The sequence below is a fragment of the Rana temporaria genome, chromosome 12 (assembly GCF_905171775.1).
Source record: "Rana temporaria chromosome 12, aRanTem1.1, whole genome shotgun sequence".
NCBI lineage: Eukaryota > Metazoa > Chordata > Amphibia > Anura > Ranidae > Rana > Rana temporaria.
Genome location: NC_053500.1, coordinates 71,671,881 through 71,687,456, shown reverse-complemented (window position 1 = coordinate 71,687,456; position 15,576 = coordinate 71,671,881). Strand labels below are relative to the sequence as shown.

The following is a 15,576-nucleotide window of genomic DNA, read 5'->3' as shown; positions in this document are numbered from 1 at the left end:
CTTCTCCATAAATTTATGATCTTTATTGTTAATGAACCACTCTTGGTCAATTTTTGCTTGTACATTACTTTTTACTATATGTTTGTATTACAAAATTACTCATTCAATCTTTAAATTATTTCAGAATGCCCAGTTGTTTTGTGAAATCGTGCTCCACAAACACGAAAAATGCGACTATCACACTGCATGCTTTTCCACGCAATAGAGAGAGAATCAAAACCTGGCTTGAAAAAATAAACATTCCAATCGAAGAAATTGAATCGTTGATAGAAACTATTTATAAATCTAATTTATGGACATTCAAAGTTTGTTCAAAACATTTTTCAGAAAATGATTATGAACTAAGAGGCACAAAAAAACTTCTGAAGAGGACTGCTTATCCTTCTCTGCTATTAGAAAAAACAGGAAAAAGGTTTCAAGTTGAGTTTGAACACAACTATTCAAAACGTCGAAAAATAGAAAATGCTATGCCTTCACAAACTTCAAAAAATGTATTAGATATGAGCTCTGCGTCAAATCAAACATCAACAGAATCAAGGGATTGTGTATCAAAAGTTAGTGACTGTGAAATGCTAATGCATCAATCTGCGGACTCTGAATTGGTTGACAATGTATTTTTAAGTTCAAATGATAATGAACCTACTGAAATGATTGATCTATTAGCGAATCAAGTCGAAATAACAATTAGCAGTTCAAATTCTTCACTTTCTCAAAAAATCAAGCAGAAACCCAGATGTAAAATCGTTCATCGAGGTATCCAATGTCACCTTAAAAATATAGTAAAACAAAAGAAAATACAGGTATGCATACCTTTGCCAACAGTCTCTGTTGCTATACAGTGTTCATTGGTTGAATTACCTGAATTGACTCTTTTACCAACATTAAAGACTAGTATGTTTGAATTTTTGAATATTGAAAAAAATAATGATGATTTTCTGCAATCATCGTTTTCAGAAAATGTGAACCTACAAACAAATTTAGAATCTGAGAAATTCAAACAACTTGATGTTCCTAAAATACATCATGATCCAAATGTTTTTGTTCTTGGATTATCACAAATTAAAACTACATTACCGGAAAATGTTACATTGGCTGATAACGAAGACATTTCATTCACTACACCCCAAAAAAAAAAGGATAAAGACCAATCTTATCGTCCATCTGAAGAAGAGGAGGAAATGTATTGTGAAGAATTGGAGGAAGAACATTTAAAATGTGATCTATCTGAACCGGACCTATCGTTTTTAGCTGTTCACGAACAGAAGGAACCCGCCAATGTGTCAATCCAGAATACATTTTTGGTTTTTGAAGGATGCTTAGATCAATTATTGATGCGATCTCCTTGCTTACAAGATCAAACTTGCACGGGGAGTATAATTGCTCTAAAAAAAAATATTAAAGGCTCTGCATTAATTGTGCATGCAGAGTGTAGTCAACACCACAAATTCAAATTGTGGCAAAGCCAGCCATTATTAGGGCGAATTCCAGCTGGAAACTTGATGATTTCATCCGCAATAGTTTGCAGTGGATCAAACTATTTGAAGATTAAAAATTTTCTTTCAATGTTAAAAATGTATAGCATTTCTGCAACTACACATTACAACAATCAAAAAAAATACATATTCCCAACTATTGAACATCATTGGTTAACAGAACGAACCAAAATTATTAAAAAAATTGGTGTAAATACTGTAGCATTGATTGGTGACAGCCAATGTGATTCACCTGGCTTCAATGCAAAGTACTGCACCTATACGTTGATGGATGCAGAAACAGATTGCATTATAGATTTTCAAGTGGAACAACTGCAAACTGGTCGTACATCCGTTTCACTCGAAAAATTGGCATTTGTCGAGGCCTTTGAGCGTGTTTTAAGGGATCAGGTGAAGGTAAAAATCATTGCAACCGACAGACATGTCTCCATAAGAAAAATAATAAGGGAGAAATATCCAACAATAAGGCATGAATTTGATGTTTGGTATATGGCAAAATCAATTGGTAGGAAAATTATAGCTGCAAGCAAAAAAAGCGACAGCAAGGAACTTTCTGGCTGGGTTTCTTTAGCCAAAAATCATTTATGGTGGGCATCAAGTACTTGTCAGGATAATACAAATCTGCTTCAAGAAAAATGGCTGTCAATGAGTTTTCATGCATCAAATGTACATGAATGGCAAGGAAATGGCCTATACCATCGTTGTTCTCATCCGCCAATACCTACCGATGAACAGAGGCAATATGAGTGGCTTGGACAAGGATCTACAGCTCACCACAACTTAAATGACATCATTCAAGATCAGAGATTTTTAAAGGATCTTCCTCATATTTCTGGTTTTTACCATAGAGGTGAGATTGAAGTTTTTCACAGTATGGTTTTAAAATATAGATCGAAACGGCACCACTTTTCAATGGACGGCATGGTTGCCAGAACACAACTTGCTGCACTCGACCACAATCGCAACATAAACCGCTTGCATGCAGTTGTTCAGAAACCCCAAAAAAATTCTGAAAAAAAGGGTGCTTTGCATTATTGTTATGGCTTTAGCAAGACAAAAAAAGACTGGGTTGTAGGCAAAGTATATAAACCAACTAATCAATCATTTGTGAAAGAGATCATCAGAGATGTCATTGACCATGCCGCCGGATTAATTTTTTTTTAGCTGGCATTAGAGACCGGTTAATGTTTCACAAAACATTGCGGCATTTCCACGTCCAGAAAAAAACAAAATGCTCTCTAAATATCTCGTTTTGACTGAAAACAAAAATACTTTTTTTGTGGTTAATTTATTGAATATAAAATTAGTCTGTATAAATAGAATATCTTTCTTTATCTGTTGTATTTGTATGTTTATTTAAAAAAAAATAAAAAATTTGAAATGGAAGTTGTAAAAAATAAAATAAAACATTTTTATTCTGACATTTCTATAGGTATTTTTTTTGAACAATGGTTATAACAAATGTAGAAATAGGAATTTTGAGATATATTTTTTTTTTTTGTCTGGTATTGTGAAGAACGGGAATTGCATTTAATTTTAAAGATAATAGTGTTGTTTATAAAAATATATGATTATTTGAAAATCATATATATATATATATATATATATATATATAATCTCTAAACCTTGAATACAATTAATCTCTGGACATTGTGAAGTCCAATAGAATGACACATTTGCGTCAAGTTTAGGTAGTGGCAAGATTTTATTGGAGGGACACTGGGTGTAAATAATGAAAATGTAAAAACAAAACCAATCGGACTTATTTAAAAAAAAAAAAATGAATTTATTACATGAAGAAAGATATATAAACACATTTATAACATATTATAATAAAGATCAATTAAATGAAAACCAAACAAAGACTACACTAGGAAATTACATAAAAATAAAAAAAATTATTCAAATGCCATATCCGAGGCATTATAGTCCGATGACCATTTGAATCCAGTATATTCATTTTCTGAATCAGGATAAGTATTTCTGATTGTCCAGACAACACATGCTGGTATTTGTATTCTCCTACTTTTCCCTAGAAAACCATGCACCATGTTAGTGAAAGATCTGTAGGCTCCTCTTTGAAGTGATCTATAAAATAAAAATTTATCTAAATTTCAAAAATAAAAAAATAATTCATATTTAGTCTTGGACAAGAATATTGAGAGGTTAATGACTATTTAAAAAAAAACGGTAACTATTTACCATTATCACACAACCTAATTTGTTGTTTAACTCTGTTAAAGTTTGAATATTAACACGTTCAAGGTCGACTATACACAATAAAAAAATTACATCAATTTCTTTAACAACATACTTAGTTTTTTTTTTTTTTTTTTTCATGTTACTTGATCACCTTTAATGGATAGGATTTAAAAATATACATTTTTAAATTGGAATAATGCTTCTTAAAAAAAAACAAAAAAAATAAACATTTTTTTAAGGTGACGATATAATTTAATTTGGCATTCAACAAAGGTTAATGATTATGCCTTAGTAAAGGGCAATGATGATTTGGCACTGATAAGGTGGCGCTGATATGTACAATTCAGGAGCAACGATAATCTACACTGATGCCCACCAGTAGAGAAAAATGTTATGCAGCTCAGATGTGCATTGAAAGGCGAAAGAAATGGTCAAAGACAGAAGTCGCTGATGAACAATGACTGGCATCCAGCGATGGACTGGCCATCGGGAGTACCGGGAGAATCCCGGTGGGCCGATCGGATAATTGGGCCGGCCGGCTGTCAATCACTGTCATTTTCGATTGAGTATTCTTTACATGGCTTTACGAGATACCCGGCGTCGGCGGCGCCGTCAGCCAATAACCGGCGTCCTGGCCGCGTCCATCAAGCTGCGCTGGCCTGCCACTTCCCTCCGGCTCCGCCTCCTCCTATGTTTAGAGCGGCCCTGATCACCTCCCAGCGGCGTGACGTATCTCAGGGGTCACGCTCACGGCCGTATGCGGGAGGGGATGGGAGGAGCCGAGCCCGAGGAGAGAGGCCTCAAGCTGCAAGACGAGGTGGAGCCAGCGCCGCCGAGGAGGAACGTGGTACAAGTACAGTACGCTTCAGTGCCACCACCACCGCACCATTCCGGCAGCAAGTAAGGTTAAGAAAGAGGCAAAGGAAGTAAATTATATGCAGGAAAAATGTTAATTGCTGAGTGGATAGTGAGACTGTTTAGTGTAGACTTTTTTTTTTTACTCTACTCATTTCTGCTTTTTCTTTCTATACACTGTACCTGCCCCAACACAACCCTCTGAGGGTTGCAAATAGAACCATCCTTTGCCCCTTTAAGTGCTTAGTTTCCTATTGGCTATTAACTAATGCCTTAGTTAGCATCGGATGTATGCAGATTATGAGATGTGATGACTGCCATTTTTTTTTTAATATGCATCATGGGGGGGGGGGGGGGTAAATCTGCCACCACTGGTCACAGTTACTGATGTGATATGTGTATGAAGATACTCACAGTTCATAATCTTCATACACTTATTACATCAGTTACTATGACCAGTGGTGGCAGACAGTACATTCCCCCCCCCCCCCCCCCCCCCTGCCATGCTGCGTATTAAAAAAAAATCAGAATGCTAGTCTGTGAGGGGGGGTGGGGGGAATGTACTGTCTGCCACCACTGGACATAGTAACTGATGTAATAATGTGATATGTGTATGAAGATTATGAACTGTGACTGTCATTCTGATTTTTTTAATATGCAGCATGGCGGGGGGAGGGGGAGAGGGGGATGTAAATGAACTGTCTGCCACCCACTACTGGACATATCACATTATTACATCAGTTACTATGTCCAGTGGTGGCAGACAGTACATTACCCCCCCCCCCCCCCCCCCAGACTAGCATTCTGTTTTTTTTTTAATACGCAGCATGGCGGGGGGGGGGGGGGGCAATGTACTGTCTGCCACTACTGGACATAGTAACTGATGTAATTTGTAAAAAACCTGTTTATACTTACAGTGGAATGTTTTTACTTACGTTTTTTTTTTTTGTGTGTTTGGGAAAAATAAAGTGGGCCGGTCTGGCTGAAGTCCAGGGCCACTTTATTGTCCCAGTCCATCCCTGCTGGCATCACTCACATTACCTGACAGGCGTCTGTGAAGAGCACTAACAGTAGGCACTGATTGACAGATGGTTGTTACTGAATGAAACATACAGGTATCACTGATGACAGTCACTGATGTTGAAGTACTGACATGTTTTAGTACAGGCCACTGAGATGTGAAATTAGAGGAACGATGGTTGTCATTAATTCGCACTATGATGGACAATTTTTGCATTGTTTTGGTTGTCCTCTAAAAGATACATTTTAAAATTGTGTTTGACACATAGGAGTGGACTGTGCTGAAAGTCAATGTGCTTATTATAATGAAAGAATACCTGCGGAGGAGTAATAAACGCCACGCCCCTTCAACACATCCAAAAATGGCACTAGCAGGGCTAAGTTTACCGTCCTGTTAAAGGGGTTGTAGAGGTTCATTTTTTTTGTTTTTAAATGGGTCCCTTTAACCACTACCTGACGGCCGTACGACTTTATATGGCCGCGGGGTGGTTCTCAATCTCTAACAGGCCGTAAAAACACGGCCTGCGCGCGCATCCAGCGGCGCGGGCGCGCGTGCTCGCCGCATCGCTGAGATGCCGATGCGAGTGCCTGGCGGCCGTGATGTCCGCCAGGGACTCGCGATCGGCGGCTACAGGGACAAGACGTGGAGCTCTGTGTGTAAACACAGAGCTCCACGTCCTGTCAGGGGAGAGAGGAGACCGATCTGTGTCTCTTGTACATAGGGACACAGATCGGTCACCCCCCTCCACCTACAGTTAGAACACAATTCAGGGTACGCATTTAACCCCTTCCTCACCCCCTAGTGTTAACCCCTTCAATGCCAGTCACATTTATAAAGTAATTAGTGCATATTTATAGCACTGATCGCTGTATAAATGTGAATGGCGCCAAAAATGTGTCAAATGTGTCCGCCATAACGTCGCAGTCACGAAAAAAATGCTGATCGCCGCCATTAGTAGTAAAATAAAAAATAATAATAATTCTGTCCCCTATTTTGTAAGCGCAATAACTTTTGCGCAAACCAGACGCTTCTTGCGATTTTGTATTTTATTTTTTTTTTCCCAAAAATATGTAGAAGAATACGTATCGGCTAGACTGAGAAAAAAAATGTTTTTTTTTAAAAAATGGGCTATTTATTATAGCAACAAGTAAAAAATATTGTTTTTTTTTTCAAAATTGTCGCTCTATTTTTGTTTATAGCGCAAAAAATAAAAACCGCAGAGGCGATCAAATACCACCAAAAGAAAGCTCTATTTGTGGGGAAAAAAGGACGTCAATTTTGTTTGGGAGCCACGTCGCACGACCGCGCAATTGTCAGTTAAAGTGACGCAGTGCCACAAGCTGAAATTTCACCTGGTCAGGAAGGGGTATATGTGCCCAGTAAGGAAGTGGTTAAGCTAGTGCATTGTTGGTTCACTTACCTTTTCTTTCGATTCGATTTCTTTGTCTGAATTTCTCACTTCCTTTTCTTCCTCAGTAAACTGTTCTGACAGACCTTCCACCGCTTGAATGATGGTGGCAGGCTTACTGAGGAGAAACACAGTGGCGGCCTGTCCATAGGGGGTGCCCAGGCGCCAACCCCCCCCCCCCCCTCCTCCAGTCAGTAAAAAAAATAAATTATGAAAAAAATATCTAAAAAACAAAAATTTTTTATTAAAACGTGTACCTTTTTAAGAAAAAAAAATCCAAAAATGGTCCTTATGTGCACTGTGTCCGGGCGCAGTGCAGTACGGGTAGCGCCACGTCTGTGCAATCACAAGATTGCAGACGAGGCGCTACATTGGCAGGCAAAAAATGCCTTTGTGGCGATGTCCATCGCGCCACAATGTCCGGCGCAATGGACTGTATTATGGCCAGGCAGGTGCACACACTATAGTGATCCGACGTCACTCGATGTACAGGAAGTGACGTCGGCACTCACTGCAGCTCAGTGCCCGTGCGGTCCCGACTCCCGGAACATTAAGGTATGGATCCCCCTCCGCTCCTGTGCTCATTGCCTCTTATCTTTGCTCTTTGCTTTATTCTTTAAGCCAAAATATCTGCCGTGAACCCCCCCCCCCCCCCCCGCTTATTAACCAAATATCTATTAACCACTTCCATACCAGACACGCACCTTCCCGCCCAAGCCATTTTTCAGCTTTCAGCACTGTCGCACTTTGAATGGCAATTGCGCGGTCATGCTACACTGTACCCAAACAAAATTGACGTCCTTTTTTCCCCACAAATAGAGCTTTCTTTTGGTGGTATTTGATCACCTCTGCAATTTTTTTTTTTTTTTGCGCAACAACTAAAAAAAATTTGAAGAAAAATTACGTTTTTATTTTTTTCTGTTAATTTTTTTGTAAATAAGTTTTTCTCTTTCAATTACGGGCACTGATATGGCGGCACTAATGGGCACCAATGAGATGGCACTGATGGACATCGATGAGGTAGTACTGACGGGCACAGATGAGATGGCACTGATTGGCGGCGCTGGTATGCGGCACTGATGGGCACTCATAGGCGGCACAGATGGGCACTCATGGGCGGCACTTATGGGTGGCACTGATGGATACTTATGGGTGGCACAAATGGGCACTGATAGGTGGGCACTGGGCATGGATGGGCACTGTGGGGTGGCACTGATGGACACTGGGGCAGCACTGATTTTTCCAGGTTGCCAGTCAGTGCCCATTTTTGGGCACTGATTGGCATCTTTTTTTTTTTTTTTCCATTGTTTTTTTTTGTTTGGCCCACCCTGGTGGTCCAGGGTGGGCTTCCCTGGTGGTCCAGTGTGGTGATCTGCTGAAAAACAGCGCGAACCCCCCCTGTCCGGTGAGCCGCTGATCGGCTCTCCTATACTCGCGTCTATCAGACGCGAGTGAGGAAGAGCCATCAACGGCTCTTCCTGTTTACATCGTGATCAGCCGTGATCGGACACGGCTGATCATGTGGTAAAGAGTCTCTGCCGGAGGCTCTTTACCGAGATCGGTGATGCAGGGTGTCAGACTGACGCCCCTCATCACCGATCGCCGCGCTGCGCGCCCCATGAAATCCTGCAGGACGTCCTGTCAGGATTTCAGAACCACTTCCCGGACGTAAATCGGCCATAGGCCGGGCGTGAAGTGGTTAAATGTACATTACTGCCGAAATAGTAAGAAGATCGTCACCGCTCCAATAAGGTATGTGGATGAATCCGTATCCTCTCAGAGAAACCCAGGTGCTGGCAATGCATGAAGCAATTGTAGAAAGACACCCACTCTGGAAAAACCTTCTTTGTTGCCTTTTATTGCTAAAAGTTTTCAAACACCATACATCACAGCAAAGACAGGGGCATACAGCTGACGTTTCGCACTACAATCAGTGCTTACTCATAGCTATCTGTCTATCTGTCTTTGCTGTGATGTGTGGTGTTTGAATACTTTTATCAATAAAAGGCAACCAAGAAGGTTTTTCCAGAGTGCGGCTGTCCAAACATTTCTTTCTACAACTGCCGAAATAGTAGCCGACACGATCCCCCAGGCCCCCCCCCCCCCCCCCCCCCCGCCTCGCTTATTGACTGAATGTCTGTCTTTTTCATTTACATTCCCCTCTGCTCATTATTCTTATGTACCGCCGAAATAGCGTCCCCCTGCTTATTATTAACTAAATGTCTTTTACTGTAAATAGACAATAGGGGCACCCAGTAGGGCAGGAAGCCTCCCTCTCTTCCAAGCAAGCCCAAAGTTGTCACAAAAGATCGCAACGCACATAAATCATCCCTGCATAGGCAAACAGTATATGTGTAAATAGGCATACTATTTTTAATAAAAAAGGCATACTTTTTCAAAAAAAATACCAAAAACATTCAAAAAGTTAATTAATATATAGTGGGACATAACAAAGTCTCACCAATATAATCATTTTAATGATTTACAACATACACATTCTTCATTTTGTAGGCATTGGGCTACATTGTCCACAGGAACACCACCTTGTGTGTAGATTCAACTTCCTCTTTGGAAGTTTCCATTCTTCTTTTTCTTTTTAATGGATTTTTTGGAAAGGCAGGTGGCTCATCAGTGCCAGGCTTTCTGTATTTTTTCACGCAATCTTTTTCTCAGATTAATAACCTCCTAAATTGAAATTTAAAAAAAATGATAACATGAATTTCCAAACAAAATGCTAATAAATACCAGTAAGTCTTTTTTCTACTTCAGCGACGGGCACTGATTAGGCATAAATGACGAGGACTGATAAGGTGGCACTGATGAGGCGAGGCCAATGAGGTTGCACTTACAAGCACTCATGATGGGCACTGTTAAGCATAACTCAAGGGCACTAGTAGGTGGCACTGATGCGTGGCACTGATATGCAGCATTGATAAGCAGCACTGATGGGCAATCATGGGTGGCACTATTGGGCACTGATTAGCAGAACAAATGGTCACGAAAAAACTGCAATGGTGGGTAGTTATGGTTGGCACTGATAGGCAGCACTGCTAGACATTGATACATGACACTGATGGGCAATATCGGGCACTGATATGCATCACTGACATGCAGCGCTGATATTCAGCACTGATATGTATCCATGGCGGCACTTACAGTGGCAGTGATTTTGTGTGGGCGCTGCCTGGCATTGATTGGCAGCTGCCTTGGAACAGATTCTCATTTCATGGTGGTCTAGGAGGAATACCTGGTATTCCAGTGTGAATGCGCATCCCTGGTGGTGCTGGGCAGTATCCTAGTGGTGCTGGGCATTATCAGAGGGGAGGCTGCGCTGCTAAACCAGCAACATAGACCGCCACTGTCATGAAAGCAGCCAATCGGCTGTCCTCTTCTCGCGTCTTTTATAAGCGAGTAGGGAAAAGACGATCAGCGACTCTTCTTGTTAACATTGTGATCACCCGTGATTTAAAAAAGGTGATCACGTGGTAAAGAGCCTCCGCCAAATGGTATTTACAGAGATCGGTGTGTCAGACAGCGACACACAACATCAACGATCGCTGTGATGGGCGCCCACACGTGTGTGCAGTGACTGTTAACCTGCTGGACATAATATAAGGTCCACTTAGGGTAACAAAGCCACTTCACGGTCGTTAAAGTGTTTGTAAACCAAAAATATAGATTTTTTTTTTTTAAATCACAAACATGTTATACTTACCTCCACTGTGCAGCTCGTTTTGCACTGAGTGGCCTCGATCCTCGTCTTCTGGGTTCCCACAGCGGCTGTCTCTTGTCCTCCCTGCAAGTACTACACACAAGCATGCGAGAGAGCTTGCATTGTGTGTAGTCCTTGCGGGCACGCTCCCGTGATACAGCGAGCGGCCACAGCGCTCACTGTTTCACTCGGCCCCGCACCTCGGCGTGCCGCCTCACTGGACGTGATTGACAACGGCGCAAGTCAATGGCTGCGCTGCTTTCAGTCCATCCGCTCTAGCCAATCAGCGGCCAGGCTAAGCGGCGAAGAGGATGTCAGGGCCGAGCCTGGGACTTTCAGGGGTCAGGTAAGTACCTCTGGGGGCCGGTAAACTCAGAAGTTTTCACATTAATGAGGGTGTGGCTATTAGTACATGAGAAATTTGCTCGTTCTCGTCCGCCGTTAGAAAAAAAAAAAAAGCTTCCGCGAATGCGCGAGCCGATTTATTATTTGGATGAATTGCCTTTGAGTTTGTGTCCTTGGTTGAACCCTACTGGCAACAATATTGTACAAAAGGGAGTGCACTATTGAAGCCCACTTTCTTGGGACGGTGGACACCCAGCTCTATTGACATGTGAGGGGTTAATGGTAGTTATGTATGTATCAGGCCCCTTTCACACGGACGGATAGAATGGTGCTTTTAGCTGCGGATTTTACCGCAGCTAGAAGCACACAATGCTTTCCTATGACATCATTCACACACTACGGTTACCAGCGGTTTTGTTCCTCGCGGTTTTGTGCGGATAGAAAAAATAGATCTCAATGCGTCCAGCTGCGTTTGGTATGAATCTTGAGGGGGAACTCCACGCCAAATTTAAAAAAAAAACGGCGTGGGTTTCCCCTACAGGAGCATACCAGGCCCTTGGATCTGCTATGGAATTTAAGGAGATACCCCGTACGCCGAAAAAACGGTGTGGGGTTCCCCCCAAAATCCATACCAGACCCGTATCCGAGCAGCAGCCCAGCCGGTCAGGAAAGGGGTGGGAGCCTCCTTTAATAAGGGGGCCCCCAGATGCCTGCCCCCCACCCTAGGTGAATGAATATGGGGTACATCGTACCCCTACCAATTCACCTGGTGGAAAAAAAATGTAAAAAAACACACTACACAGGGTTATTAAAGTAATTTATTAGTCAGCTCCGGGGCCCCCCTCTCTTCTTTAGCTCTTTTACGAGGGGGGGGCCTTCTTCTTCGATGCCTTCTGCGGGGGGGGGATGTGTCGGTCTTCACCGCTGTCTGGTTCTCTTCCGCCGGGAGGCGCTTTCTTCACGTCACAGTCCCATCATGCTCCGGGTGCACGGAGCATGATGGGACTGAGACGTCATTAGAGAAGAAGAATGCAGAAGGCGACAGAAGCCCGGGAGGGGGGCCGCTGTAAAAGAGCTAAAGAAGAGAGGGGGGCCCCCAGAGCTGACTAATTACTTTAAAAACCCTGTGTAGTATGTCTTTTTTCATTTTCATATTCATTCACCTAGGGTGGGGGGCCGGCATCTGGGGGCCCCCCTTATTAAAGGAGGCTCTCGGATTCCGATAAAGCTCCCCTCCCGCAGACCCCGACAATTAACGGCCAGGGTTGTCGGGAAGAGGCCCTGTCCTCATCAACATGGGGGACAGGTGCTTTGGGGTGGGGGGGCCACAGGGTGCCCCAAAGCACCTACCCCCCCATGTTGAGGGCATGCGTCCTGGCACAGTTAAGGAGGGGGGGGCCCGCTCGCCCCCACCCCTTTCCTGACCGGCCGGGCTGCTGCTCGGATACGGGTCTGGTATGGATTTTGGGGGGGAACCTCACGCCATTTTTTTGGCGTACGGGGTGTCTCCTTAAAATCCATAGCAGATCCAAGGGCATGGTATGCTCCTGTAGGGGGAACCCATGACGGTTTTTTATTTGAAATTTGGCGTGGAGTTCCCCCCCAAGATTCATACCAAACGCAGTGCTTGGTATTGGCAGGGATCCAAGTCGGATGCCCGTTCAATATCGTGCCGCGGCTAAACGCAACCGCAGCTAAAAGCACTGTACAAATGCAGCTGTTCGCTGTGCCTTGAATTCCAGCAAAACATAAACATGCTTTTAGCTGTGGCAAAACAGCCGGTCGTCTGAAAGGGGCCTCAAGGTGATTGGTGTACTGTCTCTTTAAATGTGTGCTTCAATTTCAGGTGGTCCAATTAGGAACCAGGGAAGTTTCTAGTGGTGGTGCCCAAGGAGGTGATAAAAGGGGCTGCTGAGGGTCTTTACTTCCTCTTTGCAGCAGCTGACCTACAAGTGAAGAGGCTCCCTCCCTGTCACTGTATATTATTGTGGTTGGGCCACCCCGGCAACAGTGGGGGGGGGGGGGGGCACGTATTTCTGGATCAATAAAGGTTTATTGGCCCGTGGTCTGAAAACTGGGCAGAGGTTTTTGCTGGATATTTGTTTTCCATTTGAATATTGAATTATTATGTTTATCCATTTGATTATATTTTAAACCAATAAAATATGGCTGACAATTTTTGCCAACTTATTGTGTGTGTTGTGATTTACTAAAGCTATAAGGTTGTATCCGGGGGAACTAAGGTAATTGTGCAAGGTGTGGCCTGCGGTCCCATGTGACAGTCTCCGGGTTGCCAACTTTCAGTAAATTTACAAACAGTTTGTAAAATCCTTAATTTTTGCATCTGTACATGTCCATTATGGACGTGTAGTCTGTATGTCCGTAATGGACATTTATGGACAGATGCAAAAATTAAGGATTTTACAAACGGTTTGTAAATTTACTGATGGTTGGCAACCCTGGACGCTCTTCCGCCTCATATGTCTACATTGGAAGCTGTGTATGCTGATATACTTTCCTCCCCTGGGTGTGCTACACCACAAGCTCTGTTGTCTCATTGGGCGTATGCCTAGTTGGTTCAACATATCTGGTAAGCGGCCTCTCTTTTTTTATTGGTGGTGGAATATCTACAGACAACTGTTGTATTATTACTCACCTTAGAGAGTCACTTCATCCACTGGAAACACTTTATGGACTATATAAAAATGATGCACTAGCGCTTTTTCGTCATATGTAAATGTGTCACTGTTCACTATATATTTTATTGAATGACACCATTTGATTTATATTGTATATTTGTTGTATGAACCACAGTGACTCTCTACTATCATTACATGTTTGAGTAGGAGGTGTTTATTCACACACAGATTGATCCTTTGTTGGGCTGGCTGCTATTGTTTGTTATTTGTATACAGTGCGTTTCCCCCCCCCCCCTCTTTTTTTTCTATACAATGCAATATGGCTACCTGGTGGCATTCTATACACTGTTGAATGCCCCCAGAAATGTAATTTCCTGCTTGTGTGATTGGCTCACTGATTTTTCCAGAAGTCTACACTAAGGCCCCATACACACCATAGAATCCATCCGCAGATAAATCCCAGCAAATGGGTTTCAGCGGATAGATCCTATGGTGTGTACACGCCAGCGGATCTTTATCCGCGGATATATCTCCCCTGGGATGGATTCCAGCAGATCGGATATTCGCTGACATGCAGAACAAATCCATCTGCTGGAATCCATCCCAACGGATGGATCCGCTGGTCTGTACAGACTCACCGAATCCATCCGTCCGAAGGGATCCCCCGCATGCGTCGCAATGATTCAACGCATGCGTGGAATTCCTTATATGACAGCGTCGCGCACGTCGCCGCGTCATAATCGCGGCGACGGCGCGACACGTCATCGCCAGAGGATTTCGGGGCGGATTTCAATGCTATGGTGAGTACACTCCATCGCATTAAAATCTGCTGAAATCCTCGAGATAAATCCTCCCGTGTGTATGGGGCCTAAAAGATACACACCACATTTTAGCACCCCCTGCAATAGAAATTTTAGATTTGGCGAGATGCTCCCCAAGGGTTAACTACTTCTGAAGGGATGTAGATCCTGCAGCTTTTTCATTAGGTGATTATAATGATCCAGACTTTCCTAATCACAATCAGTCTGCACAGAACATCATCAAACAGCATTTTCAATAATTGTATTAATTAATGATTAAAGTGGAGTTACACATTTAACTTCTATCTTATTAAAGTTGGATTTTGGTCCCCAAACCAAAAAACAAAAAAGGAGGGGTTTGCGGGCAAGGTAAGACTATTGCGGACGGTAGACAATTATAAGAATGTACGAGTAAAAGTAATTATACATTTTATTGACACAGAAAGAAATAAGTACAAACAAAAATGCAATTAATACAATTAAAAATAGTGACAATCCAGATGTATCACCCCAATAGTCAACCCCTGAGGGGGGAGGTCACACTGGGGATGGGAGTCACTGGGGGGTGTCTCGACCAGTTTCACAGCCATTGCTGCTTCATCAGGAGAGCAATCTACGATCAATTCACAAACAATCAAAAAATAATAAACAAATGGCAGGCATAGAGATACAGTCAAACCTGACATGATAATGTAATCTGTGTGTGTGAAAAAAAAAAGGGGGGGGGAACAAGGATTGAGCTACTTACCCACAACCCCTGCAGTTTGCGGAGGCAGAATTTCCAAATTAGATCTCCTGCGGCGACCAAGGGGGGCATATATGTGAATGGACTTAGTATCTTAGAGTATAAAGTAATCGAAAATGGGAGAGTAAAATACCCATAATGAATTATGCAGCAATTATGTTATTAAAGGAGAGTGCATAATTCCGTGATAGAAACGGTAAATAAAATTGTGAGAGGGGGTAAAATAGTGAGAATGGTTAAAGTGCAAGGTGAGATGGTAGAGGGGGAGGGGGGAAAGTAGAGAAAGTGAGGAGTAGGTAGGTGATGGGGAGGAAGAGGGCAAAAGTGAAGGAGGAGGAGGGGAAAGAAAAGAGGAT

General features: G+C 42.7%; 1 protein-coding gene across 3 annotated transcripts in view; it reads left to right on the top strand.

Moving 5' to 3' along the window:
• LOC120918232 overlaps nucleotides 1-2,894 on the top strand; it is a 28,706-nt gene extending 25,812 nt beyond the window's left edge. For all 3 annotated transcript variants that reach the window (XM_040329737.1, XM_040329735.1, XM_040329736.1), the window contains exon 2: nucleotides 125-2,894. In XM_040329737.1, coding sequence (XP_040185671.1) covers nucleotides 126-2,657 — 2,532 coding nt within the window. In that variant the 5' untranslated portion in view covers nucleotide 125 and the 3' untranslated portion in view covers nucleotides 2,658-2,894. The remainder of the gene's footprint in view (nucleotides 1-124) is intronic.
• Nucleotides 2,895-15,576: the final 12,682 nt, after the last annotated feature.